Source organism: Vanessa cardui, chromosome 28 (assembly GCF_905220365.1).
Source record: "Vanessa cardui chromosome 28, ilVanCard2.1, whole genome shotgun sequence".
NCBI classification, from domain to species: domain Eukaryota; kingdom Metazoa; phylum Arthropoda; class Insecta; order Lepidoptera; family Nymphalidae; genus Vanessa; species Vanessa cardui.
Genome location: NC_061150.1, coordinates 419268 through 447161, shown reverse-complemented (window position 1 = coordinate 447161; position 27894 = coordinate 419268). Strand labels below are relative to the sequence as shown.

The window sequence follows — 27894 nt, the reverse complement described above, 5'->3', positions numbered from 1 at the left end:
AATATTAAAATACTTTATAGAAAACGATGTATCTAAATACTTTTTTTTACGTCTTATTACATATATATTATATTATCTATGTAAAGGCGAGTTTACTCCATCCAGTCGTCGCCACCAAATTCAACAGCTGGTGCCTGAAAACAATAATTGTTCACGTCATCGTTACACACACACACACACACACACATTACACAGTATAAAACAAAGTCGCTACTCAACGGATTTTGATGCGATTTTTTTAAATAGATAGTGACCGACCTGCCCTGCTTCGCACGGGTACAGTATCGATACTAAATATACTACAGATTTTGTTAATTTACGACACTACATTAGAAACCTCCAAAACTATAAGTGCTTATTTATTATGTTGTCCATGTATTGTATACAAAAACCTTCCTCTCTACTGACCTTGGGAAATAAAATGTTATGTCCCTCCCCTGTAGTTACACATAATCTCCCTTCAAACCGAAACACAACAATACTAAGCACTGTTGTTTGGTGATAGAATATCTGACGAGTGGGTACTACTACCTACCCAGACGGGCTTGCACAAAGCCCTACCACAAAGGGCTACATTGATAACATTAATTATTTGGATTCGATCGAAACGTTAGTCTGTGTATATGGTGAATTGTTACAGAAACCCACTGTCCACAATTTTAAGTAACTATCAGATTCCAACCCAGCGAACTCCGAACTTTGCTTTCGATCTTGTGCTCGTAGTCCAGGAATTTTAGCACCAAAAATCGGTCCGCTCTGCACAAAATCCTTCTACGTGATTTTTCGATTGGATTATGTCGGAGGGTGCCCCCCAAGTATAAAACCGAGTTTCTGTCGCCCGAAACCGCGAGCGTTAGCCGCCATCTTGGAAAACGTTTTTTTTTTGCATATATCTCGGAAACGGTAAGTTTTACGTTAAAAACCGAAGAAATATTTTTTGTAGAGAACAAAATTTCCCACCTTTTTCAGATTTTATGCAGAGCGGATAGAGATAGAGAGTCGAGATGGCCCAGTGGTTAGAACGCGTGCATCTTAACCGATGATTGCGGGTTCAAATCCAGGCAAGCACCTTTGTTTCATGTGCTTAATTTGTCTTTATAATTCATCTCGTGCTCAGCGGTGAAGGAAAACATCGTGAGGAAACCTGCATGTGACAAATTTCATAGAAATTCTGCCACATGTGTATTCCACCAACCCGCATTGGAACAGCGTGGTGGAATATGTTCCAAACCTTCTCCTCAAAAGGAGAGGAGGCCTTATCCCAGCAGTGGGAATTTACAGGCTGTTGTTGTTGATATCTAAAAATCTTGGACTATCAGATAAGCTTAATTTCGAAATGTCCAACATTGACGCTGCCAAACTCCTGTCGTCTAAAACTTTAAGAGCTGTTCTCACCTCACTGGGCGGACTGTCATTACTGAAGCCGCCGGCCATCGCGTACCCCGCGAGCCCGCCGGCCGCCAGCGCGCCCACCCCGAGCCCGACGGCCGCGCCCGTGCCGAGCCCGCGACGCTGGTCACCTTGCACGTACTGCCCACCGTATCCTTGAGGCTGCTGTTAATTGTACCACAATTGCACATACATTATAAGTACCATAAGTTTTGGATATTTACAAACATTATGAATTAACTACAACTTTTTAGTACGACGGAGGAGTACGGAGTCGAGATGGCTCAGTAGTTAGAACGCGAGCATCTTAACCGATGATTGCGGATTCAAACCCAGGCAAGCACCGCTGTTTCATGTGCTTAATTTGTCTTTATAATTCATCTCGTGCTCAGCGGTGAAGGAAAACATCGTGAGGAAACCTGTATGTGACAAATTTCATAGATATTCTACCACATGTGTATTCCACCAACCCGCATTGGAGCAGCGTGGTGGAATATGTTCCAAACCTTCTCCTCAAAGGGAGAGGAGGCCTTTAGGCCAGCAGCAGTTTTACAGGCTGTTGTTGTTGTTGTTGTTGTTATAGTACGACACAACTTAGACGTAGCATCGGCAGATTCAATAAACCCGATTACTGCCGATTTACACAACCCATAGAAACAGCTTCCTATCGCGCCGTTCGACGCTATTCGTCGCTGTAGATTTTCACGTCAGTTCGACACGAGACAGCGAGTGCGTGTAAATCGACGTGTCAAACTGACGAATATATTAGGTCGTATGATATTACAAGTTATTACGTTTGAGTAAAGATCATATTCACATGAGAAATAAATGTTGATAATTTGTGAGAGCGTACTTAATTCGGATGTGATCGGTTTTACAAACTAAGTTGTGTCGTACTATATGTTTTATACTAGTACTATATAATTCTTGTACTCTTATTAGCAAAAATATTAATAAATCGATACATTCAGATTTGACAATAATAAAAAAAAACGTAGCACCCGTCGACCAAGCTTATTAGTGCTCCCAAATTTTAGACCAAAATTTGAAAAATAAAGTAGTACTTTCCATATGTACTTTCGGTTGGTAGTTTGTTATATATTTTTGCTGGAGCACTTAAAAATGTAAGCTCAGTTAACGGATTCAAGTCTCAACTCTCAAAATAAGAAGTGATTATCAAATAAGTACTTACCGCTCCCCCCACGAAACCTGCAACAAGCAATATTTCATTTAATCATCACACTTTACGTAAACAGACTTTAGAAGGAGAGGAAATTTGGAAATAAAATTATTTTTAATATTGGACAACAATGTGAGTAGCTAAAGCACTTGTGTTATGGAAAATCAGAAGTAACCACCACAAACACCCAGACCCAAGACGACATAGACAAGTAATGAACTTTTTCTACATCGACTCGGGACCTCGGAGTGACGTACCCATAAAAACCGGTGTACACACTACTAGACCACGGAATTCGACAATAATCTCTGACCGAGTATTCTCGATAGAATCTACGTTAAAACTTTTAGTTACCATTACATTCAACTTCATTACGTAACGCGACCATAATAAACGTTGGTCAATATATTCGGCTACATGGTATTCAATTCTATAAGAAAACCCTTTTATAACTTTCCTTGACCTTGTAATTGTAAGAGCCTTTTTAAATAAAGTATATTTAGATTTATCTTCTATTTTTTTTATGGAATAGCTTGGCGGACGAGCATATGGGCCACCTCATGGTAAGTGGTCACCATCACCGATAGACAATGACGCTGTAAGAAATATTAACTATTCCTTACATCGTCAATGCGCCACCAACCTTGGAAACTAAGATGTTATGTCCCTTGTGCCTGTAGTTGCACTGGCTCAGCCTTCAAACCGGAACACAAAAATACTGCGTACTGTTGTTTAGCGGTAGAATATCTGATGAGTGGTTGGTACCTATCCAGGCGGACTTGCACAAAGCAAAGATTATTCGATAAAGGATGTTTTAATAAAATTTCATTGAAAGATTTTCCTTATTTTTAGACTCAAGGCAGATCTTTCACATCATACTGATGGAACTCTTTTAATTTAATTTAATTTAAAATTCTTTATTGACCAACAACATAAGTTGTGACAAAAGGCGGACTTAATGCCTGAAGGCATTCTCTACCAGTCAACCTTTAGGCCAAACAGAAAGTCATGAAGGCGGTAACAATAAATTTTATAATAAATACGATAGTAATAATAATAAAACAAGAACATAGAGGTAATATTGTATATATGCATAAGAATACACATTTATAACTATATATATATATATAATACATACATGATATAAAATAACAGAGTTGTAATAGAAATTATAAAAACACAGCGTAGTGAGAAAAAAAAGAGAAAATTAAGAGAGGTTTTTAATAAGATGATCCTGTAAACGACGCTTGAAGAATGTCTTAGTAGGAGCCTTTCTAATTTCTACCGGAAGTTTATTCCATAATCTGACAGCTTGGACAGAGAAAGCGTTAGTTACGAAACCAGAGAAGTGACAGGGAAAAGAGAGAAGGAGAGAATCAATAGAGCGTAGCTGTCGATCGTGATTGTCAGAGAGAAATTTGAATTTATCTTTTAAGTAATCAGGGGAAAGAGGGTCAAAAAGAATAGAAAAAAGAGTACACAGTAGCCGTAAATCCCTGCGTTGGCGGATAGGGAGCCATTTGAGTTCGGCTCGACAATGGGAAATGTGGTCGAATTTTCGAAGGCAGAAGATGAAACGCAGGGAATTATTTATGAGGCGATCGAAATCGAACACACATCAGCGTAATCGATGATCGGATATATAAGGGCTTGCACTAGCAAAACTTTGGTTTTAATAGGGAGAAAATTTCTAAATCTATTGAGACACCTTAAGGTAGCGGTGACAGAGCGACTAACTTCATTAATGTGCACCTTCCAGCTCAAAGTTGAATCAATGTGCAGTCCGAGATCTTTAACATTTTGAGAGTAAGGTATGATATTGTTATTAAACACGATATTTGGCAAAGAAGAAATATCGCACTTGGAAATGATACGCGAACTACCAACAATGATCGCCTGACACTTAGCTGGATTTACCATGATACCATATTTATTAGACCAGTCATATATATAAGTAAGGTTTCGATTAATTTTATTTACAGCTGAATCGATATCCTCCAACTTAGTATGAATATAGAGTTGCAGATCGTCGGCGTAGAAATGGTAAGAACAGTCGATGTTATAAGTAAGAAAATTTATAAAAATAGAAAAAATAATAGGAGAAAGGATGCCACCTTGCGGCACACCAGCAGATAGATCAAGCCACCCTGAAAGAGATTGATCCAGCCTGACCGCTTGCTGGCGGCCGCGAAGATATGAGGAGAACCAGTCCAGAGCTGATGAAGAAAAGTTTAAATACTTAAAAATGGCAAGAACAATATCAAGATCAACCAAGTTAAACGCGTTAGAAAAATCAATGAGGACCAGTATGGTGATCAATCTATTCTCCATACCAATCCGAATATCCTCAGTTACTTTGAGAAGAGCAGTAGCTGTACCATGGCCTGGTCGAAAACCTGACTGATATGAGCTGAGAATATTATTGTTATAAACAAAGGAAGAAACTTGTTGGTAAATACTTAATTCTAAGACTTTTGACAGGAAAGGAAGAATGGAAATGGGTCTGTAGTGATTTAACTGGGAGGGGTTGGAAACTTTAGGAAGAGGAATAACATAAGCTCTACGCCATAGTACAGGGAACTCTCCTGATGAAATAGAAAAATTTACAATGTGAGTTATAGCTGGCAGTATATAGTCTAGAATAGATGTTATCATGTATCGATTAATGCCATCAACACCAGTAGCATTAGAAGAGATTGACAGTATAATTTTACGAATTTCTTCATCAGACACTGGAGAAAGGACGAAGTCGTTAAAAGAAGGAGAGGCCATGGATTCAATTTCTGAAATAGTACGTAATTTAATATTAGGACATAATAGAGTACAAGAAGAAAAATGTGAGTTTAAACTATCAGGAGACAATGAAGGCAAAGAAAAATTATTGTTTCGCTTATTTATGCCTAATGTTTGTAGAAATTTCCATATTGAGGCCGGAGACGAGTTACTTACGTTAATATGACAATAGTGGCGTTTGGCTGTTCTTACCATTAAGTTACACCGGTTGCGTGCGGCCCTATATAACTCCCAATTTTCTTTGCACCTGTCATGTTTATATTTGCGGAAAGCACGATCACGACGAGACATAGCCATACGCACCCCTTTGGTAATCCAAGGAGCGGGCGGTCTTCTTATTTTGACAGGACTCATTGGTGCATGTTTATCAAAAAGTGATGAAATGGATGTATTGAAGTGAGAAACTTTATCATTAATTGTTGATGAATTATACACCAAAGACATGTCAAGCGATACTGCATCATTTTTTAGGTTTTCTAAGTTAATTTTAGCAAGATTGCGCATCCACACTGTAGGAGGTTTAATTTTAGGAGGCTTAAGCTTGTAGGACACATATTAAAGATCGTGACGAGAGAATCCGGGAGCTGATAATTGACCATATTTAATGACATCATTTGTTGAGGAGACTATAATAACATCCAACCAAGTATCGTTCGAGTCAAAGTTATGATGTGTAGCTCCAGAAGGGAGAATGTTGAAATTAATAGAATTTAAGAGACTAGAAAGTTTTAAAGAACGTGGTGTCATTTTTAACATATCTGTATTCAGATCACCCATGATTACATGATGTGTGTAATCCGATGAAAGGGACTCAAGGACAGATTCAAGTGAAGAGAAATAGTCAACAGCAGGAGGGCAATAAATAACTCCAAGAACCACTTTCACACCCCTGAGACGGATTTCAATGAATAAAAATTCAGCAGAGAACGAAGAAGAAGAAGGAGATGAAAAAAGAATATTATAGGGAATCTCAGAGCGTAGGTAAATAGCCACACCTCCGCCACCTTTGCCTATACGGTCGTTCCGAATTAGCACAAATCCAGGAAGACTGTATAAGCAGGAACTAAGAGAAGGTTTTAACCAACTTTCGGATATTAAAATGGCGTCTACAGGGGCATTGGAAAAGGCTTCAAGAAAATCAGAAAAATGAGAAGGACTCTTTTCATTGTAGTCAGCAATTCATTGAAGCATCTATAGCGCAATGGTTAATGGGAATAGCGATGTAAAAGTCGCAAGTTCGATCCTGATTCCTTGGTCTATTGTGGTACCCATTAAAACAAGTGATAAGCTTAAAAGGAGGAGTAAATAGGAATATTAGTTATTTCTTAATATGGGACATTGCTAGTCTTCTGTTAAAGAAAAACATCTGTCTGTCTAAAAAGTGCTTGTAAGCCTACTTGATTAAATTATATCTTGATTTTTGTTTGGTACAATAACCTCACGTCTTTTAAGCAATCCTAGTTAGTACCGTTTACCACAAATACTGATGTGCCAGACTCTGTCGAATGCCTTTGTAAAATCGGTGAAAAGAACTACCGTATCAGTGAAGTGTGTCGGGTGAAGGAGTGGTTTGGTAAAACCATCAATTTATTTAGCAATAACAGTGGAGCCAGATATTTCAACCCTCCACTTTAATTGTAAACTTTTAATACTAAGTTTTTAATTTTTTTTTATCAAGAAGACGAGCCAAAAGGTCTCGTCATGTTCAAATCTACCAGCCAATGTCTTTCGGAATAAAGTCAATTTTTACTCTCGATTAAGAACAATTCAGCTTGGTGTCCCACAAGGCTATATTTTGGGTCCACTGTTGTTTGTTATCTATATCGATGAGCTACCATTGGTAACTGAAGATAACATAGGTAATATAGCAAATATTAAAACATAATGAATGACCCTAATGTTATAATAGTCATATATTATACATGACTTAAAAATGCTAAAAATTAGTATTAAATGTTGAATAAAATTGGAAAAAATAATATACAGTATTTAAATACGGATGTTCATCTTCTACTTTCTAAGTTTGTAATAAACAACTTGGATTTACAAATACTTTATATATATATAGTTATAGCAACGCCACATCGCATTGACCCTTTTTTTGAGGAATTTATAAAATTGTTAATATCATGAAATAAAGATTATTTAAATGGTTGCGTTTAATATCTCCGAAATATTCTATATAATTGGAAGGAGTTACAGTTTGATTATTTTACACGCCCAACTTAAATCAAATTGAAAAGGATAATTTAAAAAAAATACAAGATATCGTGTAATATTTTTATTAACCACCATTATTGTACACAAAGTTTACATAAAACGAGAAAATGCAACATAGGATGCCTAATGTTATATATAATACTAACAAGAAATAAATTAAAACAGTGTTAAAGCGACTTTAAAAAAAAAAAAGACAAAAATAAAAAAGAGGTCGCATATATGTTTTGACAAATGATATTAAAAAAAAGACAATGAGCTAATTTGATTTCTTTCTTTCTTACAAACACTTCTGATGTAAAAAATGTTTGTTAATAAATAGGATTATAATTAACCCAATAAGTACTGAATTACTGCAATTAAAATATTAGTCCAATAGCACAATAATCAATAAAATAATTCAAAAGATCTGTATCATTTAAATACTCATAGCTGCCGAAAGTTTACTATAAATGAAACAATACCAAGCTGTATCAATAGCAATAAGAAAAACTATTACATTAAAAAACCAGCCACTTTAACACTGAATATAGTAAAAACCAACTTCAAACTCGACGTAGAACTCGTTCGTGAAATATCATATATATGTATATATATGTTAACAAGTTTACATTCCACTTTAGCCTCCAGGTTCAAAATCCTTTCATATATAAAAATTTAGCAGATTTTAGCTAGCCGCCACACTTGATAACACCGTGCAGCAAGTATGGCTGCAGCATAATTTAACACTCAAATATATCGACGATATGGAAATATAAAAACAAAAATATTACGTTATTTATAATAGTATCTCGTTCAAAAATAATTTGAAAATAATAGAAATTTGGTCTTTATTAATAATCTGTTTCGTATATATTGTCTATTACAAATGGAGGGGTTGTGACCTTGAAATGAAGTGCTATCATTGGTCGAAATTCAACTCATCTGTGATTAGTGAAAAAAAAACAAATTATGTATTACACATACAGACGTATTAATCAGTAATCATGAGCTGTAGAACACGCTTTGCATAAATTTCTGATGACATAAATAAAAATAAATCGTACGAATAAAAACATATAATGACAAAAACAACCTAATAAATCATATATAAAACAATACATCACATAGTATATATTAAAAATGAGATACAAATTAAAAATACGGTAAGGTGCGACTCTACGTCATAGAACATAGACTATATTATCTTTGCTTCCTCTCGATACTTCACAAACCACCTGAAATTAAAAAAAAAACACGTAATCATTACGGAATTACTTACAAACAGAATACTGAAGAGAAACTCTTTTGATCTAGACTCTTTTGATAACAATACGCTACCTTTGTAATGAAAAACAAGAGAGAGCTGAGATGGCCCAGTGGTAAGAACGCGTGCGTCTTAACCGATGATTGCGAGATCGGGCCTAGACAAGCACCACTGTATTTACATGTGCTTAATTTGTGTTCATAATTCATCTCGAGCTCGGCGGTGAAAGAAAACTTCATGAGTAAATCTGATGGTGACCACTTACCATCATTTTGCCCATATACTCGTCCGCAAACGTATACCATAAAAAAGTCTAATTTCAACGACATTGTGGCATATGAGAGTCCACAAACCCGCATTGGAGCAGCGCGGAGGAATATGCTATGAATATGGAAGAGGCCTTAGCCCAACAGTGAGAAATTTACAGGCTGTTACTTTTATCAAACAAGAGAACTAAATATATCGACCAATTGACGGGTAAGTATCCCAGTGTTACTAGACACAAGAAACGCAACGAAATAGTTGCCAAGCTTTGGGGGGGGGGGGGGGGTATCTTAAGCAATGATGGTTAACATTGCTTTTATTGTAACCCACTCAGATCCAGAATTAAAACTATCGATCGCGAGCAAAAAAGTATCACTTCACGAATTTATATATTAATTGAAATACATAACATATAGATTGTATATTTATCGATATTAGGCATGGGCTATAACCGAATTTTGTGACATCGGTTGTGTATCGAATATTTGGATCGAATATCGGCGTGACATCCAATTTCAGATATCGCTGTCTCTGTTTAACTTAAGATTGTACGGTATGGGAGAAAGAGATGAAACGGACGTCATCATCAAATCGATCTGATGCTCCGACGACATCCGACTTTAAATTATATTCGATATATCGAACTCATGCCTAATCGATATTACATTTAACATATTTGTAATGAACTACAAATGAGAACAATGCAGAATACTGATGGAGTAAGCTATACTTAAAACTTAATACTACAGATTAAATTAAACAAAAAAATAAGGTAATACCTACACACGACGACCTGTATCACCGCTAAGGAACAAAAGCCCTCAGTAGAAGCCTGCGAAATGAAAAAAAAAAGTAAAAACATAATGTTGCAATAGCAAAAAATAAAAGTGCTACATTTCTAGCATTACGAAAAAACTATTAGTGTTAATATAATTAGTATCATTATTGTATACATACAAAAAATAATGAGAACAAATTAAAATAATAACATACATAATTGTGTGTGGCGACTTTTGCCATTAACAAACCTACCACGAATAATTGGCGCGATATAATTGGTCGAGAATTTTGAATCTTTAATAATCTATACTATAATCCAATCAAAACAAGGAAAAAGTCAAATAAACAGCATATGACAGTGAATTGACGCGATCTCATTGGTCGAGAGCTTGATTAGTCTATGATCACTATGGATATGAGAAATCATGCCCTTTTGAACGTTAACGATGCTGTATATACAAATTTTGGGAGTAAATTCAAAGTGCATATAAGTAGTTGTATGCCAAATTAAAAAAATATATTAAGGAACGCTTGTGTGCAAAAGGTTATTATACAATTAATGAGTTTATGATCGATAGCACACATTGGGAATGAGACGATCGCCTCCTGGCTATTTCATCTCATATTAAATTGTTTATATAATATATGAGACAAACAAAAAAAAAACCCGCTGAGTTTATTTCGCCGGTTCTTCTCAGGTCGGGGTATTTTCTTTTCCGAACCGGTGGTAGTGTTTCAATTGACCATCAATAAGAAAGCGTAATGCTTCTATATTGAATAAAGTTATTTGAGTTTGAGTTTGTAACATTGTTGCATTATAATTTTCATTTTTTATGTTATAGGTTGGCGGACGAGCATATGGGCCACCTGATGGTAAGTGGTCACCATCACCCACAAGTAATAACGCTGTAAAAAAATACTAACTATTCCTTATATCGTCAATGTGCCACCAACCTTGGGAACTAAGATGTTATGTCCCATGTGCCTGTAGTTACACTGGCTCACTCACCCTTCAAACCGGAACACAACAATACTGAGTACTGTTATTTGGCGGTAGAATAACTGATGAGTGGGTGGTACCTACCCAGACGGGCTTGCACAAAGCCCTACCACCAAGTAAATAGAGATATATTAATATATATTAATAATAAATTCTTAGTAGTGCACAATATAGCTGAGTTATTAGCGAATCACATGATATACGTGAATCTGAAGTTTCTTTATCTTTATACCTCCTTTCATTGGAATATGATATTCACTGTGGATAACCGAAATGTTTTAATTGTTGTCGAAGATGCTGTAGGAACGTTACAAGTTAAATTGAAGTGGGTATGAGTATTTTAATGTTACAGTATTGTATTATATATGTCACACTAAAATTGTTAATGCCGTTAGAATAATCTATCTCCTGAGATTGTTCGAAAGATTGTGAACCGTAACATACTCTTTACAATTTAACGCATTTCTTTTTGGTTAGATTATAATCTATCGAAGTAAATTTCAGTTAAATTATAAAAACTCCTACCCGAAATATTATGAACTATCGAAATTGTATGTGTTTTTTAATTGCGCGAGATAGATTATAATCTAAATTGCAATCATATTTTACGGTTCATAATATTTCGACAGTTTACCATCTCACGAGATATATTGTAATCTAACGATGTTTGGAATCTTACGGTGACATATATATACGACAAATGTTTATGGTGCGTGGTATAGTGATTTTGAACAATTTGATATATGATGTTATTCAACAGGTGTTTGACATGTGTGCTTTTTAGGATATCTGTAATACGTGTCTTATTATTATATATCAATGAATTAATTTATAGACCTTGGTAAGTACATCGTCTATGTAAATATCGTTTACATTATATCTATAAAAAAAACGGAACGGGGACGAAATATCTTAATAGTCGAGTTATAACTAAACGTCTGTTCAGACTGTATAATATTATCCAATAACTATAATTTTGAAATCGGATCTTAGTTTTATTTTTATTCTAAATAATCCTCATTGTACATTCGCAATATTGTTTTGCTGACTGTACTGAGTAACGTTCAAAAATTTTAGAGCGTTGACATAAACATCAACAAAAACTCTTAAACGATTATTAATATTATATACAATACCTAGTGAGTTTGCACAACAATAATATACATTTACATAAGTAAAACCGTCACCAAAACAAGTGTTAAACGCAAAAAATACACAACCACAACCAGTAACTACAAAATGAAAAAGAATACTTACCTTTCACATTCTTAGGCACCCATTTACACTTTATTAATTAAAAAAAAACAACAGCGTTACAGAAAATTATGTAACTCTCATTAATACGATTATTACAATTGAAACAGCTAATTATTTAACAAACGTTATCTACAAGAATCATCTAACAATTTTTTTCACAAAGTTAAAAACAAAAACGCTTTACACCCTCTCAAACCTATACCGTTAACCCCAGAGGGTTGAAAATTGTAATTTGTTATCATTTTAACATCCCAAACCACATCATAATGATTTACTTAAGCTTCACGGTCTTTATTGAATGGCCAAGGTAATCATATTCTAAATTCGTAGTTGCAATATCGTAATCATAGATGGCGCTTTAGAGTGGGAGCGTTCACGTATTACGAAACGCAATTTGGGAGAGAGGGGGCGGGTCTTTCCTGCATCACATTATGTAACATTTTTTAAAAATATAATATTAAGGAATGAAATCTCCCAAAATGGCCAACCTTTTAATTTATGTTTCACGGGGAATCCCTCGATTGTATTAGTCTGGTCGTTATTTGTTAAAAAACAACAAAAATACCCAGGCGTTGTGGACTAAAAATCTCGTGTTTAAATTAGTTTTATCAACACCAACGATAATAACTATTACATAACTTTCTGTGATTTTAGGGTAAATATAATCACTTGATCTAACGCTTAGAGATCTAACGCTTAGAGATCTAACGCTTAGAGATGGGGAGGGGGGGGGGGGGTACAGAAAAATATTACAGTGCGTTACAAAGGGGTACTAAAAATCTTCAAAAATTGCATTATGTAATACTTTGAACGCTCTAACCTCGGAGGACTTCGGAGTCGCGTACCCATGAAAACTAGACCACGGAAGTCGTCATAAACTTTCGAGAAAGTAAATCATCCTCTTTTTTGTGTACCGTCATCGTGTACTTGGCAACCGTATACTTGTATTTGAACTGTTATATCCGGGCTTCGGGGTTAGTTAGCTAAAATGCTGGTTTATATATAATGACATCTGATCGTTTTTCACTTCTGATGGCATATTGATGAGAAAGAGATTCTCTATCGACATATATACGCTATTTTTGATATCTTGATTATTTTTGGAATTTCATGGTCTTATCGTCGATAAGTTACATAGATTTACATTTTTTACACACAGCTCATTATTTAAATTAAATAGATAACTTTTTACATGAACTTTTACACACTCTGTATTTACAATTGTTTTGACGACTGTACATGTTATATAACCACGTTGTTGTCAACCGTACCGATTAATTGCCTCAAACTCGCTTACTATATTCAAAATACGACTCGTTTTGCTTACGAAGAGTAACGTAAATATTTATTTATTAAAACACCATTAGGTTAACTTGTAAAGATATGGCATTTTTACAATTTAACCAAACTGACCAATGGAGAGGTAGAAGAGGGAAGGAGGGGTAGAGGCGAGATGGCCCAGCGGTTAGAACGCGTGCATATTAACCGATGATTGCGGGTTCAAACCTAGACAAGCACCACTTTATATGTACTTAATTTGTGTTTATAATTCATCTCGTGCTCGGCGGTGAAGGAAAACATCGTGAGGAAAACTACATGTGTCTAATTTCATCGAAATTCTGCCACATGTGCATACCATCAACCCGCATTAGAACAGCGTGATGGAATATGTTCCAACAACATCAGCCTGTAAATTCCCACTGCTGGGCTAAAGGCCTCCTCTCCCTTTGAGGAGAGGGTTTGGAGATATGTTCCAAATTACAGGCTGTTATTTTCAATTGTAAAACACAAATGTTAATTTCATGTAATACTAGCTTCGTTGGTTGTCATGTATTAGGCAAAAAGGTAGTCTTTTTGCCTTTCTTAGAGTTTAAGTTTGCCTCGTATCATATTTCATCAAAATCGGTTCAGCGGTTTGGTAGTGAAAGAGTGACAAACAGAGTTACTTTCACTTTTATCATACATAACAATAAACAAACGTTTAAAATAATACAAATTTATTTATGGATTTTTGAATAAATTGAGTATTATTTTCAACCCTCGTTGCAGGCATAAGGGACATAACATCTTAGTTCCCAAGCTTGATGGCACATTGACAATGTAAGGAATAGTTAATATTTCTTACAACGTTATTGTCTATGAGTGATGGTGATCACTTACAATCAGGTGGCCCATATGATAGTCCGCCAACATACACCATAAAAATACTAATATTATCAAATAGCCTATTAAATACAAAAACAATCCAACTGCACGTAAGCAAAACGAGTCTTTCTTTCTATAGTCAGAATAGGAAAACCTTCGTCAGTTTTCAAATTAATTCTTATCAAGTCTTAAGCCCTTAGTACCTTTTGAATCTAAACATCGAATCATTGCGACGGAATATGTCACTCTCGATCCGTAAAGCAGATTATCGCTCGTACTGAGCACGCGAAAATAGATCTTATGGTGACGAACCTTTTATTGCACCGACTATACCTTATAACCGGGCATCGATCGTTTTTAAAGGGGATGAAATATACTTCTGCTACCAAGCACAAGTATATCAAACCAGGTCGAAGATATTCGCTGGAATTTTTATTAAAAGTTGAAAATACTTGCACAGAAAATCAATGCTTTGGAAGCAAGTCTCAAGACTGCCTGACCTTGAATTTACGCTATACCATTGGTCGAAGTGAATTATCTATGGTATTCATTAGGGTATCGAAAAGAAATGGCGTTTTGTATGTTATCGGAACTGAGCGGCAAAATTAAAGTGTATATAAGTTGTTAAGTGCAATAGAGATTGAGAGCCGAGATGGCCCAGTGGTTAGAACGCGTGCATCTTAACCGATGATTGCGGGTTCAAATCCAGGCAGGCACCACTATATATATGTGCTTAATTTGTGTTTATAATTCATCTCGTGCTCGGCGGTGAAGGAAAACAGCGCGAGGAAACCTGCATCTGTCTAATTTCTTCGAAATTCTGCCACATGTGCATTCCACCAACCCGCATTGAAACAGCGTGGTGGAATATGTTCCAAACCCTCTACTTAACGGAAGAGAAGGCCTTATCCCAGCAGTGGGAAATTTACAGGCTGTTACTTTACTTTTTTTACTTAAGTGCAATAGTGATGTATTATAAATAAAGATATATTAATCAAGAACAGTTCGCAGTGGAAAATATTAATGGAATAATATGTCACTATGTACATACATGGTTTATGGGTATTTTTAAAACCTTTGAAATTACAAATAAACGTTTCAAAAATTGTTACATTGAAAAATGAAGCAAAATTGATTTTTACGTAATAAATATTAAGCAGGAGAAGATGGGCCTATTATTATTATTATTTTTTATATTAGGGGGAAGAGACACAAAAACTAGCCAAAATTGTCTTACGTAAAAAAAATGGTCCCTTTTTTCTCTCTGAAAAAACACTACGCGTTTCCCCCACGTGAAGTGAGGAGGTATGTGGGACTTGCCTGTGCCCAAGACGACGAGCTGCGGCACAACGGAATACCCACTTAAAAAACCACTGAAACCCACTCCGTCTTTCCAGAGGGCGCCACACGATACCTCATCGCATGATACTCTGACGAAATGGTCTCGAAACTATACCATCAAGATGGTAATGTGAAGGATTCCTTTCGATAATACGATATACAATAATGCTTCTTATCTTACATAGCAATACGGTTCAATTTCCCTTACAAGTATTTTCAACTTAGATAATCCCTAAGCTATACCACCAAGACGTAAGGTTCTTTGAAGGATTTTTTATCAGCAAAATTATCAATAGGAATCAACGTTTCAATAATACGATATAATGCTTCTTATTTGTATGGCAATACGGCTCATTTCCCCTACAAGTATTTTCAACTTAGATAAGCTATACCACCAAGACGTAATGTTCTTTGAAGGATTCCATATTAGCATAATTGTCAATAGGAATCAACGTTTTGATAACACGATATACAATAATGCTTCTTATTTATATAGCGATAAGGATCAATTTCCATTACAAGTATTTTCAACTTTTTTAGAAACATGTAACCTCATCCTCTTTTAATAAAACATGCATTCATAAGCGAAACCAATGGATATTATCGACATATCTACAATGTTAGTTGATTAGTTATTATTATTTCGTGTAATGTTGTGTCTTGAATATCACATTAAATATACTGTTCTGCTAACCGGCCAAATTGACGACGGATAGCAAAACAGTTACAATTTTTTTTTTGTTTATTTATATAAAGGTATCCAAATAGATTTGATGGTAGGTGTTTATTATCATTGAAATTATTATAACATTTTAATTATAATGATATTCATGTTTGGTGGTACCATCACCATTACAAGTCTGAAAAATCACAGATTTTAAATTACCACCAGTTTAGAAAACCAATTAACCCCAAAAAGAAAACCGTAAGATAATCTAATTATATATTAATTATTATAACCATATGTACCACCTACCATCATCAAAAACTAACTAAAAACACAACAATACACAAAATCATTAGTCAATCTTTATTACGCATTTCATTTAATCAACGCTTTCCTGTCAGAACTCACATTTCACCTCACTTGTGACAAAACGACTTAGGATTAGCGTTATATATACAAGTCATCTGACATTTCACGTTTGTGAGAGTGAGTTTCGAGTTTCTCACAGGATAGCTGTATAGGTTGAAGGCTTACCTTGTGGCGCTCCGTAGCCGGGGGCGCCGTACGCGGGCGGGGCTCCGTACGCGCCATACGCGGGCGGTTCAGACTGAAAATAATATAAAAAAAACATTTCAGTACTCAGAGCAGAAATGGCCCAGCGGTTAGAACGCGTGCATCTTAACCGATGATTGCGGGTTCAAATCCAGGCAAACACGACTGAATATTCATGTAAATAATTTGTTTTTATAATTCATCTCGTGCTCAGCGGTGATGGAAAAACATTATGAGAAAACCTGCATGTGTCTAATTTCATAGAAAATCTGCTACACGTGTATTCCACCAAACCGCGTTGGAACAGCGTAGTGGAATATGTTCCGAACTTTCTCCTCAAAAGGCTTTAGCCCAACAGTGGGAAATTTACAGGCTGTAGTTTTCAATACTTATATAAAAAAAGCATCTCATTCAATTTAGGATTTTACAGATGATAAAAAAGCATGGAGCATACTTGTCGACAACCAGCCTAGATATATCACATACATATACAATTGTATTTAACTAACATGCCTATTTTTAAATGTCAAAAAAGAGTAACTACTGATTTTCCGCCGGTTGTTCTCGGTAGAATCTACATTCAGAACCGGCGGTAGCTTCACTTGATACAGTTGTTAAATGATTCAAAAGCATATTTCAATTTCGATATGATTACTTTTATTACATATGTATTTCCAACGATCAATATTTCTAACAGCGCTACTGTCGCGCTTACCATCAGCTGGTCCATTTCCCCCTCAATTTTTTTCATAGCGCTTGAAGCGCTCTTTTTACAGTTTACACCATTGTCATTATTATGTGTGAGACTTGTCACGCTATCATTGATCAGCTGAATATATTTCGATTCTGAATGGAAGCGTCTTACACGAAGGTCGAAGGTCAGTGTGACCTTCAAGCGTTTAGGCTATGTACGTGTGGCTGTGTGCGTGACTCACACAGCTTTAGATAATATCAATAAAATTAATTTCAATGTAATTTACTGCCGGTTTAAATGTAGATTCTATTTTAAAGAACCGGTAAGATATTTCATAGTTTATATTGATTGAGTTATGAATACTACGAGTGTTATGATTTTTCTTATCTCTTCACGCTTAAATTGCTGATACGATTTAGATGGGATTTTGTATTAGACAGTTTGAGTTCCGGGAAAATACATAGAATACTTTTTTATTTATCACTTGATTGGGTGAAACGGGGGTTATGCTAGCTATAGGTAAAGTTTTATACGTTAATCAAAATATACTTTATTCAAGTAGGCTTTTACAAGAACTTCTGAATCGTCATTTAACAACTATATTAAATTCAAATGCAGATTCTACCGAGAAGTAATAAAACGTTCATATCTCGAAAACTACAAAAAAAAACATACATAGAGGTACAATCAGCAGGTATTGGAATCCCCAGAACACAGGCTTTCACTGGTACAGGCAGGGCCGTATTTAGGGGAGGGCAACCGGGACAACTGCCCTGGGGCCTCCACATTAGTGGGGGCCACAGTTTTCAGCAAGTTAACAAATACCGAGATATAGTCAAATTATAATAATGTTATTATTTAATATTTTAAAAGTTAACGATACAAGTAAATATTATGTGTACAAATAAGTTTTAAGGGTTTTTTTCTTAATTTTGAATGTTTATTTAGAAAAACTGGTACAGTGTATATTATTCAAAATATTGCCTGTCGCTTTGTATTACCTTTGCCCATTTTTCATGTAGCATACGAATACCGCGTTTAAAAAAATCCTCATCTTTTGAGGCGATCCAATAATCAAGCCAAGTTTTCAAATCTTCGTGAGAAGTAAAGTGCTGCTCAGACAGTGCATGAGCCATGGACCGGAACAAGTGGTAATCCGAAGGAGCAATGTCTGGCGAATATGGCGGGTGTGGTAGGACATCCCAGTTCAGTGCCTCTAAAGTTTCCTTGACAACTTTAGCAACATGTGGCCGAGCGTTATCGTGCTGAAAGATGACTTTGTCATGTCTTTTGACATATTGGGGGCGTTTCAGCTTTAATGTTCGACTCAATTGCATCAATTTCTGTCGATAACGTTCTCCAGTGATAGTTTCGTTAGGCTGGAGTAGCTCATAGTAGATAACTCCAAGTTGATCCCACCAGATGCACAGCATTATCTTCTTGCCATGAATATTGGGTTTGGCCGTTAAAGTTGAGGTATGGCCGGGCTTACCCCAGGATTTTCTGCGCTTTGGATTGTCGTACTTGATCCACTTTTCATCTCCTGTCACTATTCGATGCAAAAAACTCTTCCGGTTTTGCCTTTGGAGCAGTTGTTCGCACGTGAAAAAACGGCGTTCGACGTCTCTCGGTTTGAGTTCGTGCGGAACCCAATGTCCTTCTTTTTGCACCATACCTAATGCCTTGAGACGGCTTGAAACCGTTTGTTGAGTCACTCCTAAGGTTTTAGCAAGTTCCTCTTGAGTTTGGCATGAATCTTGGTCCAATAATGCCTTTAACTCAGCGCCTTCAAACTTTACTGGCCGTCCTTCGCGTTCTTTGTCAGTGATGTCAAAGTCACCATTTTTAAAACGTCGGAACCAATATTCGCATGTTTTTATTGATGGAGCATGCTCTCCATACGCTTCACATAGCTGTCGATGCCCTTCAGCTGCACTTTTCTTTAAGTTGAAACAAAAAGGCAGCGCTTCCCGCAAATGCTGTTTAGTTGGCACAAAAGTTGACATTGTTGGGGCTCAAAAATACCTGTCGTTTACACTTCAACGAAGTAAATGTTCCTACGATAGGAAAATGGACACGTTTTAACATGAATACACAAGTTTCAAGATAGTTCAATGCAATGTAGTACTAGTTATACCATCTTTTGTAAACCCCTCAAAACTTATTTGTACACCTATTAACTCATAGCATTTAAATAAAACTATTTATAACGGATGAATCGCGTATATTAATTATTTTTAAACATCCCGACGTTTCGAGCACTTTGCAGTGTTCGTGGTCACGGGCAGACTGCAAAGTGCTCGAAACGTCGGGATGTTTAAAAATAATTAATATACGCGATTCATCCGTTATAAATAGTTTTATTTAAATGTGTAATCATCGCGAAAATTTAAGACAACATAACTCATAGCATAATGATTGCTATAAAAAAAGTAATTAATTCATGATAATATAATTATTAGGTTGTTCACGCTTCTGTTTGTCTAGGCCCCCACTGCTTTGTGGCCCGGGGGCCTCCAGACCTTTAAATGCGGCTCTGGGTACAGGTCTCCTATATAATCTTGTATGACTTAGATATTTCATTTCTGCAACTCACCATGTACATCTGGCTGGGTGGTGGCTGTTCACCCTCGAATCCGATGAACTGCATCATCACGTCACCGTCGATGGTCAGGTGGGAGATGCGCTGGAACGGCAGGCGGTGAGGGAACTCGCAGAAGTGGACGCCGTTGAGAGCGATCTGTAATACATTATATTAGGAATGTATTCTTAATAATACTAAACTACTTGCAAAAAGCCAACCAGAGGGTCGCAGCCTAAACTACTTGCAGAAAGCCAATCAGAGGGTCGCAGAAACCCAGGAAAACCAAAGCTTAGATGGCAAGATGGTGTTAATAAGGACGCAAGAACTGCGGGAATTTCGGACTGGAAAACAACATCTCTCGATAGAAAAAGCCCACAAGAGGCTGTAGCGCCAGAGATGATGATGATTCTTAATAATACGTGGAAACAGTTGCGTTGCTATCGCATAGACAGCTGCTGCAGTGCACCGGGGCCCCGGAGTTCAGGGGGGCCCTCTAAACTAAACCTTAAGCTTGTGAAGCTACAACAACACGACCCTGCCCATTAGATTTCTTATAAGAGGGATGAGAAAGAGGGGATGAGGGCCTGATTATTTTTCTATGCACCGGGACCCTTCTTCACCTAACTACGACACTGCGTAGAAATATAAAGTACGCGAGTGTACTATCAGTTATATGATTAAAATGACATTTATTTAGAATCTGTGGTACGATTCAAAATGACTGACGGCTGATTTTATGTTTAATTAATTGATTTAAGGCGTGCAGCCCATGGGTCTGTTTGTATGTATGTGTATATACGTCATCGTAAATTTTAAAATACCGTTAGATTATAATCTATTCCGCGAGATTGTAAGCTGTCGAAAGATTGAACAGTGACATACCGCTGACAATGTGACGCATTTCATACATAGTCTATTTTGAAATATATTTCAGTTAAATTATAAAAAAAATACCTAAACTAAATATGTGATTTGTAGAGGACTGTTCGCTTGGAATTCAGTTAAGACGAAGAATTGATCTATACAACCTTTATGCCTTAGGGGATTATAAGTTCCTATGTCCTTGGAGTTAGTTTTTTTACACATTACCCTCATCCCAATGTAAGTAGCTGAAGCACTTGTGTTATGGAAGATCAGAAGTAACGACGGCACCACAAACACTCAGACCCAAGACAACATAGAAAACTAATGATAATCTACATCGACTCGGCTGGGAATCGAGCCCGGGACCTCAGAGTTGCGTACCCATGAAAACCGGTGTACACAACACTCGACCATGGAGGTCGTCATAACAACGTCATAACAAATTCCATTATAATCGACTCATTGCTATACGATGTGAATATAATTCCAAAACCTTCTCCTTAAAGGGAAAGGCCTTAGCCCAGCAGTGGGAAAATTTACAAACTGTTGTAGCTATTCGGCCAATGTAAGGTATCCCTATCCCTTAAATAGTATAACAATCTTGCACTATGATCTTTTCATGACTTACCTTAAAGGACTGAGTATCACAGAGCACGAGGGCCTCAAACGGCTGCCCCCTGACCAGGGGCATGCCCCCGTTGGTCTCCTCGACGCCCCAGTTCATGGCCGTCAGGTGGTTCCTGACCACGCACATCTCCACGAAACGAAAGTTAAGATGCATCGCTATGTCGTCACGAGGGTCCGTGTTGGGGCCGCATTGGAAGTTGATGGCGAACCTGGTGACGAAGGTATACTTCATTCAAGTAGGCTTTCATTTTTAATGGTATAGGTTGGGGGACGTGCATATGGGCCACCTGATGGTAAGTGATCACCATCACCCATTGACAATGACGCTGTAAGAAATATTGACTATTGAAATAAAACTAGTTATAACGGATTTGAATCGCGTATATTAATTATTTTTGGCATCCCGACGTTTCGAGCACTTTACAGCGTTCGTGGTCACGGGTAGACTGTAATATACGCGATCAAATCCATTATAACTAGTTTTATTTCAATGTGTAATCGCGAAAATTTAAGACAACATAATATTAACTATTCCTTACATCGTAAATGTGCCACCAACCTTGGGAACTGAGATGTTATGTCCCTTGTGTCTGTAGTTACACTGGCTCACTCACCCTTCAGACCGAAACACAACAATACTGAGTACTGTTGTTTGGCGGTAGAATAACTGATGAGTGGCTGGTACCTACCCAGACGGGCTTGCACAAAGCCCTACCACCATGTAAAAGTCATTTAACAACTGTATTAAGTGAAGCTACCACCGGTTCGGAATGTGGATTCTACTGAGACGAAAATAAGATTAAAATATTCCATGCGTTTTGTTATAGTTCTACTACAACAACAACAGTCTGTAAATTTCCCACTGCTGGGCTAAGACCTCCTCTCCCTTTGAAGAGAAGGTTCGGAACATATTCCACAAAGCTGTTCCAACGCTGGTTGTTGGAATACACATGTGGCAGAATTTCTATTAAATTAGACTCATACAGGTTTCCTCACGATGTTTTCCTTCACCGGCGAGTACGAAATGAATAATGAACACAAATTAAGCACATGAATATTCAGTAGTGCTTGCCTGGGTTTGAACCAGCAATCATCGGTTAAGATGCGCGCATTCTAACAACCGGGCCATTTCGCCTCTACAACACAAAAATAAATTTACAGGCTGTTGTTATTATTTTATATTTTATAGTGTTCTACATAAAGAGAGTAACTGTTTTCAACCGACTTCCAAACGGAGGAGGTTATCAATTCGTCTGTATTTTTTTTTTTTTTTTTTTTTTTTTTTTTTTTTTATGTTTGTTACCTCATAACTTTTCACTGGGTGGACCGATTTTGATAATTTTTTTTTTTGTTTGAAAGGTAGTGCTTCCCGTGGGGTCCCATTTTTTTTATTTTTTTTTCCGATGATGGTATCCATGTGAAAACGACATAAGTCTTAAATTTGCATTATGTATATGCGCGACGAATAGGTGAATAACTGAAAATCACGTTAACCAATTTTGATAATTCTTTTTTTATTATAAAATATATACTTCAAGGGTAATTTGGTGAAAGTTTGGTAAGGTTCTGAGCACAGGATCCATGACAAAGTAACGGAACGGAAGGGAACGGAACGATTCTGAGGAGCACGTTAGCGATACTCGGTCGAATCTTTTATTTATAGGTTATTTGGATATTTGAGTCACCTTCCGTAATGTGGTTATGTTTATGTAATTATCATAGTCGAATATTATAATCAACTAGCTACCCACCCCCGCTTCGCACGGGTGCAATACTGATACTAAATATACTACAGAATTTGTTTATATACGACATCACATCGCAAACTTCTAAAATTATCAGTGTTTCTTTACTATATTGTTCATGTATTATATACACAAACCTTCCCCTTGAATCACACTATCTTTTAAAAACAACCGCATCAAAATCCTTTGCGTAGATTTAAAGATATAGGGACAGAGAAAGCGACTTTGTTTTATACTATGTAGTGATGGAACTCCTATACGGGTCGCAGTTAGGGTGCGATATGGGGCAGAATTTCTTACTATCTTTAATCAAATTTTGTGTATGTGATGTGATGTCATATGATGTACGAAATATAGTTGGTCTTTTTCAAAGTTTTTTTGCTGAGTTCGATTACAGCTCTTTCGAGGGATCCTTGTAGTTTACGCCGCGTGACGTATTAAATCCGCATTTTCGAAAGTCTATTTTTGCTTTATTCGCAAGTTTCCTTTGAAATTGTCCTCGAAGTAGTTTCTGACTCATATAAACGGAACGTTTAATCTATCCATATTAAAAAAAATTAGTTAGTCAACATCAGCTTCACTTAAAATCAAAAAATAAATAAAATTTTAACAAAAAGAAAAACCGACTTCAAACAAAACACTATTTTAAAACAAATGAATATGCACGAAAAAGTAATAAAAATAATTGCGTATTCAACATATTTTGTAGAGTCTTCCTAAGTTAAATGAAATGAAAAATATTAGACTACTTAAAAGTCGATTAACGATTATATCATGTAGTTATAATTATTGTTATATTTGGAGTCGGTGTCAGCCAATAAAACCCTACAGTATATCTATCAAAAAACAGTACGAGAATACTTTGACAAATATGTTTTTTACAAATTACCTTTTACACAATAATATACTGGATCAATCAAGGGGCTCGTATCGCTTCTTTCTTTTGATTGTTGGGGCAAGGGCACCGTGGCTGACACCGGCTCCAAATATAACAATAATTATAACTACATGATATAATCGTTAATCGACTTTTAAGTAGTCTAATATTTTTCATTTCATTTAACTTAGGAAGACTCTACAAAATATGTTGAATACGCAATTATTTTTATTACTTTTTCGTGCATATTCATTTGTTTTAAAATAGTGTTTTGTTTGAAGTCGGTTTTTCTTTTTGTTAAAATTTTATTTGTTATAATTATTAAAAATTGACTCACCTTTGACCACCTGGTGGAACGTTGCCTTGGAAACGGACCATGCGGCCAGGGTACATGCCCCCAGGAATTGGTTGGACGCATGGTATTACCTGCGAATAAAAGACAATTGATGAAAAGTAATACGAGAGCAGCACTACACATGATAGAAGTAAATCTTCTTAAAATATAAAGCTGTGGTTCTATCTTATCTGTTGCCACGAAAAGTGCCTAAATCCTTCTTTAAATTCTTGTCCATTTCATAATTATTAAATCTTTGCCTAGCAAGACTTACTTCCTTTAAAGTTTATTTTAGAAAAGCGTTAGAACATACGGTATATTATTCAGTATACGACACTATTTTTTTTTTATGCTATTGGTTGGCGGACGAGTATATGGACCTGATAAGAGGTCACCACCGCCCATAGGCAATGGCACAGTAAGAAACATTCTTTTCATCACCAATGCGCCACCAACCTTGGGAAATAAGATGTTATGCCTATATGTTGAAAAGAGCAACTAGGCGAGTGAAAAGAGCAACTATGCGAGTTTTTGCCGTTTCTTCTCGCTAGAAGCTGCTTTCCGAAACGGTGGTAGTATTTGATTATTGACGATTCAAAAACGCTTCATTGTGAAGTTTACTTGAATAAAATCGATTTGATTTGATTTGATTTGCCTGTAGTTATACTGGATCACTCGTCCTTCAAACCGGGACACAACAATACCAAGTACTGTTGTTTAGCGCTAGAATATCTGATCAGTGGGTGGTACCCAGACGGGCTAGCACAAAGCCCTACCTACCTAAGACACATATATAAGACATAATAACAAATCTTGGGAGTCAGTATTACTTGATCTGAATAGCATATTCGTAATGCTTGGAGATCGCAGAGTGCTGGTGCATATCTGGATTTATCTAAAGCATTCGATTGTGTGACCCATGAAAAGTTTTTACGTAACTTTTAACAGTAAAGTAGTGAAATACAATATGTTTACCTCATAGCAATACTCGAGGAAAGGAACTCAGGAAATTTTCGTTAATGGAATGAAGACTTTTGAGTCTTTGCTATAAATAGGAGTTCCATAGGGATCAATTTTGAGTCCTCTTTTATATTTGATATGTAATAATAGTATTTTTAATATTGTAATGTTTCTACTGATATTTTAAGGATTAGAAAATTATTAAGGAATAACTTTAGATTGAATCCTTGTTTCAAAATTTCAATTTATATTTCTTGATGATGTTTTGGGCATTATGTTAATGCCCAAAGCAATAAGTGTAGTTTTATTGAACATATATGTATATATATTTTTATGCATAGGCAGGCAATAACCTTTATAAATTTAAGATAACCAATAGCAAATGGACCTCTTGATAGTAAGTGGTCTCTGTCCTTAAGAATATTGACCATTCGACACCAATGCACCACCATGATGATATAACTACTGGGGTAAGCCCAGTAGTTACACTGGCTCACTCTATCAATAGCACAACAATTGCACAAGAATGTATTGATAGAGTACACAATTTGATTATATGTGATAGTTATCAATTAGGGCTTTTTAAATTAATGTGAATAGATTAATGAAAAAAAAATGTTAATATATATATAATTCAATTGACATAATAATGAAATATACTATCTAAACACAATAACATATGTATACTATTGTCCTTCGTTTTACGACATTTATATTTAACGAATAATTTAAATTTGAAAAGATAAAACATTTTCATGAATAAAACATAAAGAATGAAGATTCAGAGGTTATTTCTCAAATTTTAGAATATTTTATAAAACAAAATATTTACATCAATATTTTATAGATTTATTTATTCAGCTGATATGACCCAGTGGTTAGAGCACTTACATCTTAACAAATGATTACAGATTCAAACCCAGGCAAGCATCACCAAATTTTCATGTACTTAATACGAACTTTCACGAGCTTGGAGCTGAAGGAAAACATTGTGAGGAAACCTGCATGTGTCAAAGGAATTCTACCACAGGTCAATCAACTAATCCACATTGGAGCATCATGGTGGAATATGCTTGTAACTTTCTCTTCAAAGAGACATGAGGCCTTAGACATAAATTTCCAAGCTATTACTATTTACTACTAAAATGTTTTATTAGTGCTTTGGATTGTCATTTCCTAATTTAAACTCAACCAAGAAAAATTGGAAAGGATATTAGTAGTTAGTCTTCCTATTAATAAAAGATAATCAAACACAATTCAATTTAAATAGGTCAATGAGTTTTTTTTTTACGGTATAAGTTAGCGCACGAACATATATGGCTATTTTCCATAGACAATGAGGCTGTAAGAAATATTAACTATTTCTTAAATCGTCAATGCGCCACTAACCTTGGGAACTAAGATATTATGTCCCAAATTGTTTGTTGCAGCACTTCCCTCCGTGTTCATTAATTTTCAATAATATATTCTGTACTAAGACAACTCAAGTGCTTTCATGAGTTACTAGATCTTCATTCTATATAAAACTCAATGAAATCTAACTCCAAGCTCTTTTATCATCTAACCAAACCTTATTTATACTTTGTTAACATGAGTTTTCATTTGTTTATTGCCAATTGTAAAATTGTCTATGGGAATGTTTTTTTTAATTATATTATGTAATTATAGAGTTATGTCTTTGTGTAATGGGCAGCAATAAATTATAAAATTTCTATTGTAATTAGCAATCTAATTAGATAAGAAAACTATATTTGTATGTCATAAATGTTACTAATGATTTGTTTTTCCCAAAGGTAATTTTATTGTGAACAGGAAAAAACTATTTAGGCATAACCACGACGCACTCGCAGAAAGGAAAGGGGCCTTGAACTGAGTTAGAACAGCATCTTTTTGATCAACAGTTTCATTGAAATCGGTATGTAAAACTTTCAACGTAAGAACGACGATTATATTCTATTTACTTTGTAAATTACGTTGACGAACAACTGATATCGAAGTGATGCCCTTGGAATCACCAAAGACGTTGTAATAAGCTCGCTATGTGAGTTAAATTCATTAAAAATGCAGAATATAAAAGGTTTTCTTACCGGGCTGTAAATCGGCGGTGCGGCCATATTTATGTCGTATATTAACTGTCCTTGTTAAACTTAAATAATACTGCTTTATATATCTCCAATGATTTAGCAAATATTATACTTAAATTCACCGGTTACGCCTTAATCGCAAGTAAAATACAGTTTGCAATTGATTATTAGACGAGAATGCGTCATACGTCATATGACGGCATCTGAAAAAACAATACGTCAAAACTGAATGAAATATTGCCATACCAAAAAAGGCCGTATGAAGACCACGTAAATATAACAATTATTTCATTT

The 27894-nt window shown here is 35.8% G+C and overlaps 1 protein-coding gene across 2 annotated transcripts; it reads right to left on the bottom strand.

The window, feature by feature from the left end:
* Positions 1 to 19: 19 nt before the first annotated feature.
* Positions 20 to 27809, bottom strand: LOC124541549 (galectin-4-like). Of its 2 annotated transcripts, none has more exons than XM_047119466.1 (8): positions 27604 to 27809; positions 24560 to 24648; positions 21602 to 21809; positions 20122 to 20265; positions 16814 to 16886; positions 2582 to 2598; positions 1396 to 1554; positions 20 to 134 (listed from the first exon to the last, which is right to left on the bottom strand). In XM_047119466.1, exons 1-8 carry the CDS (start codon positions 27628 to 27630, stop codon positions 93 to 95), a joined length of 759 nt encoding a protein of 252 aa, XP_046975422.1. In that variant the 5' UTR covers positions 27631 to 27809; the 3' UTR covers positions 20 to 92. The 2 variants fall into 2 exon arrangements, with proteins under 2 accessions (XP_046975422.1, XP_046975423.1); XM_047119467.1 differs by having other exon boundaries at positions 1396 to 1551.
* Between the last annotated feature and the right edge of the window lie 85 nt (positions 27810 to 27894).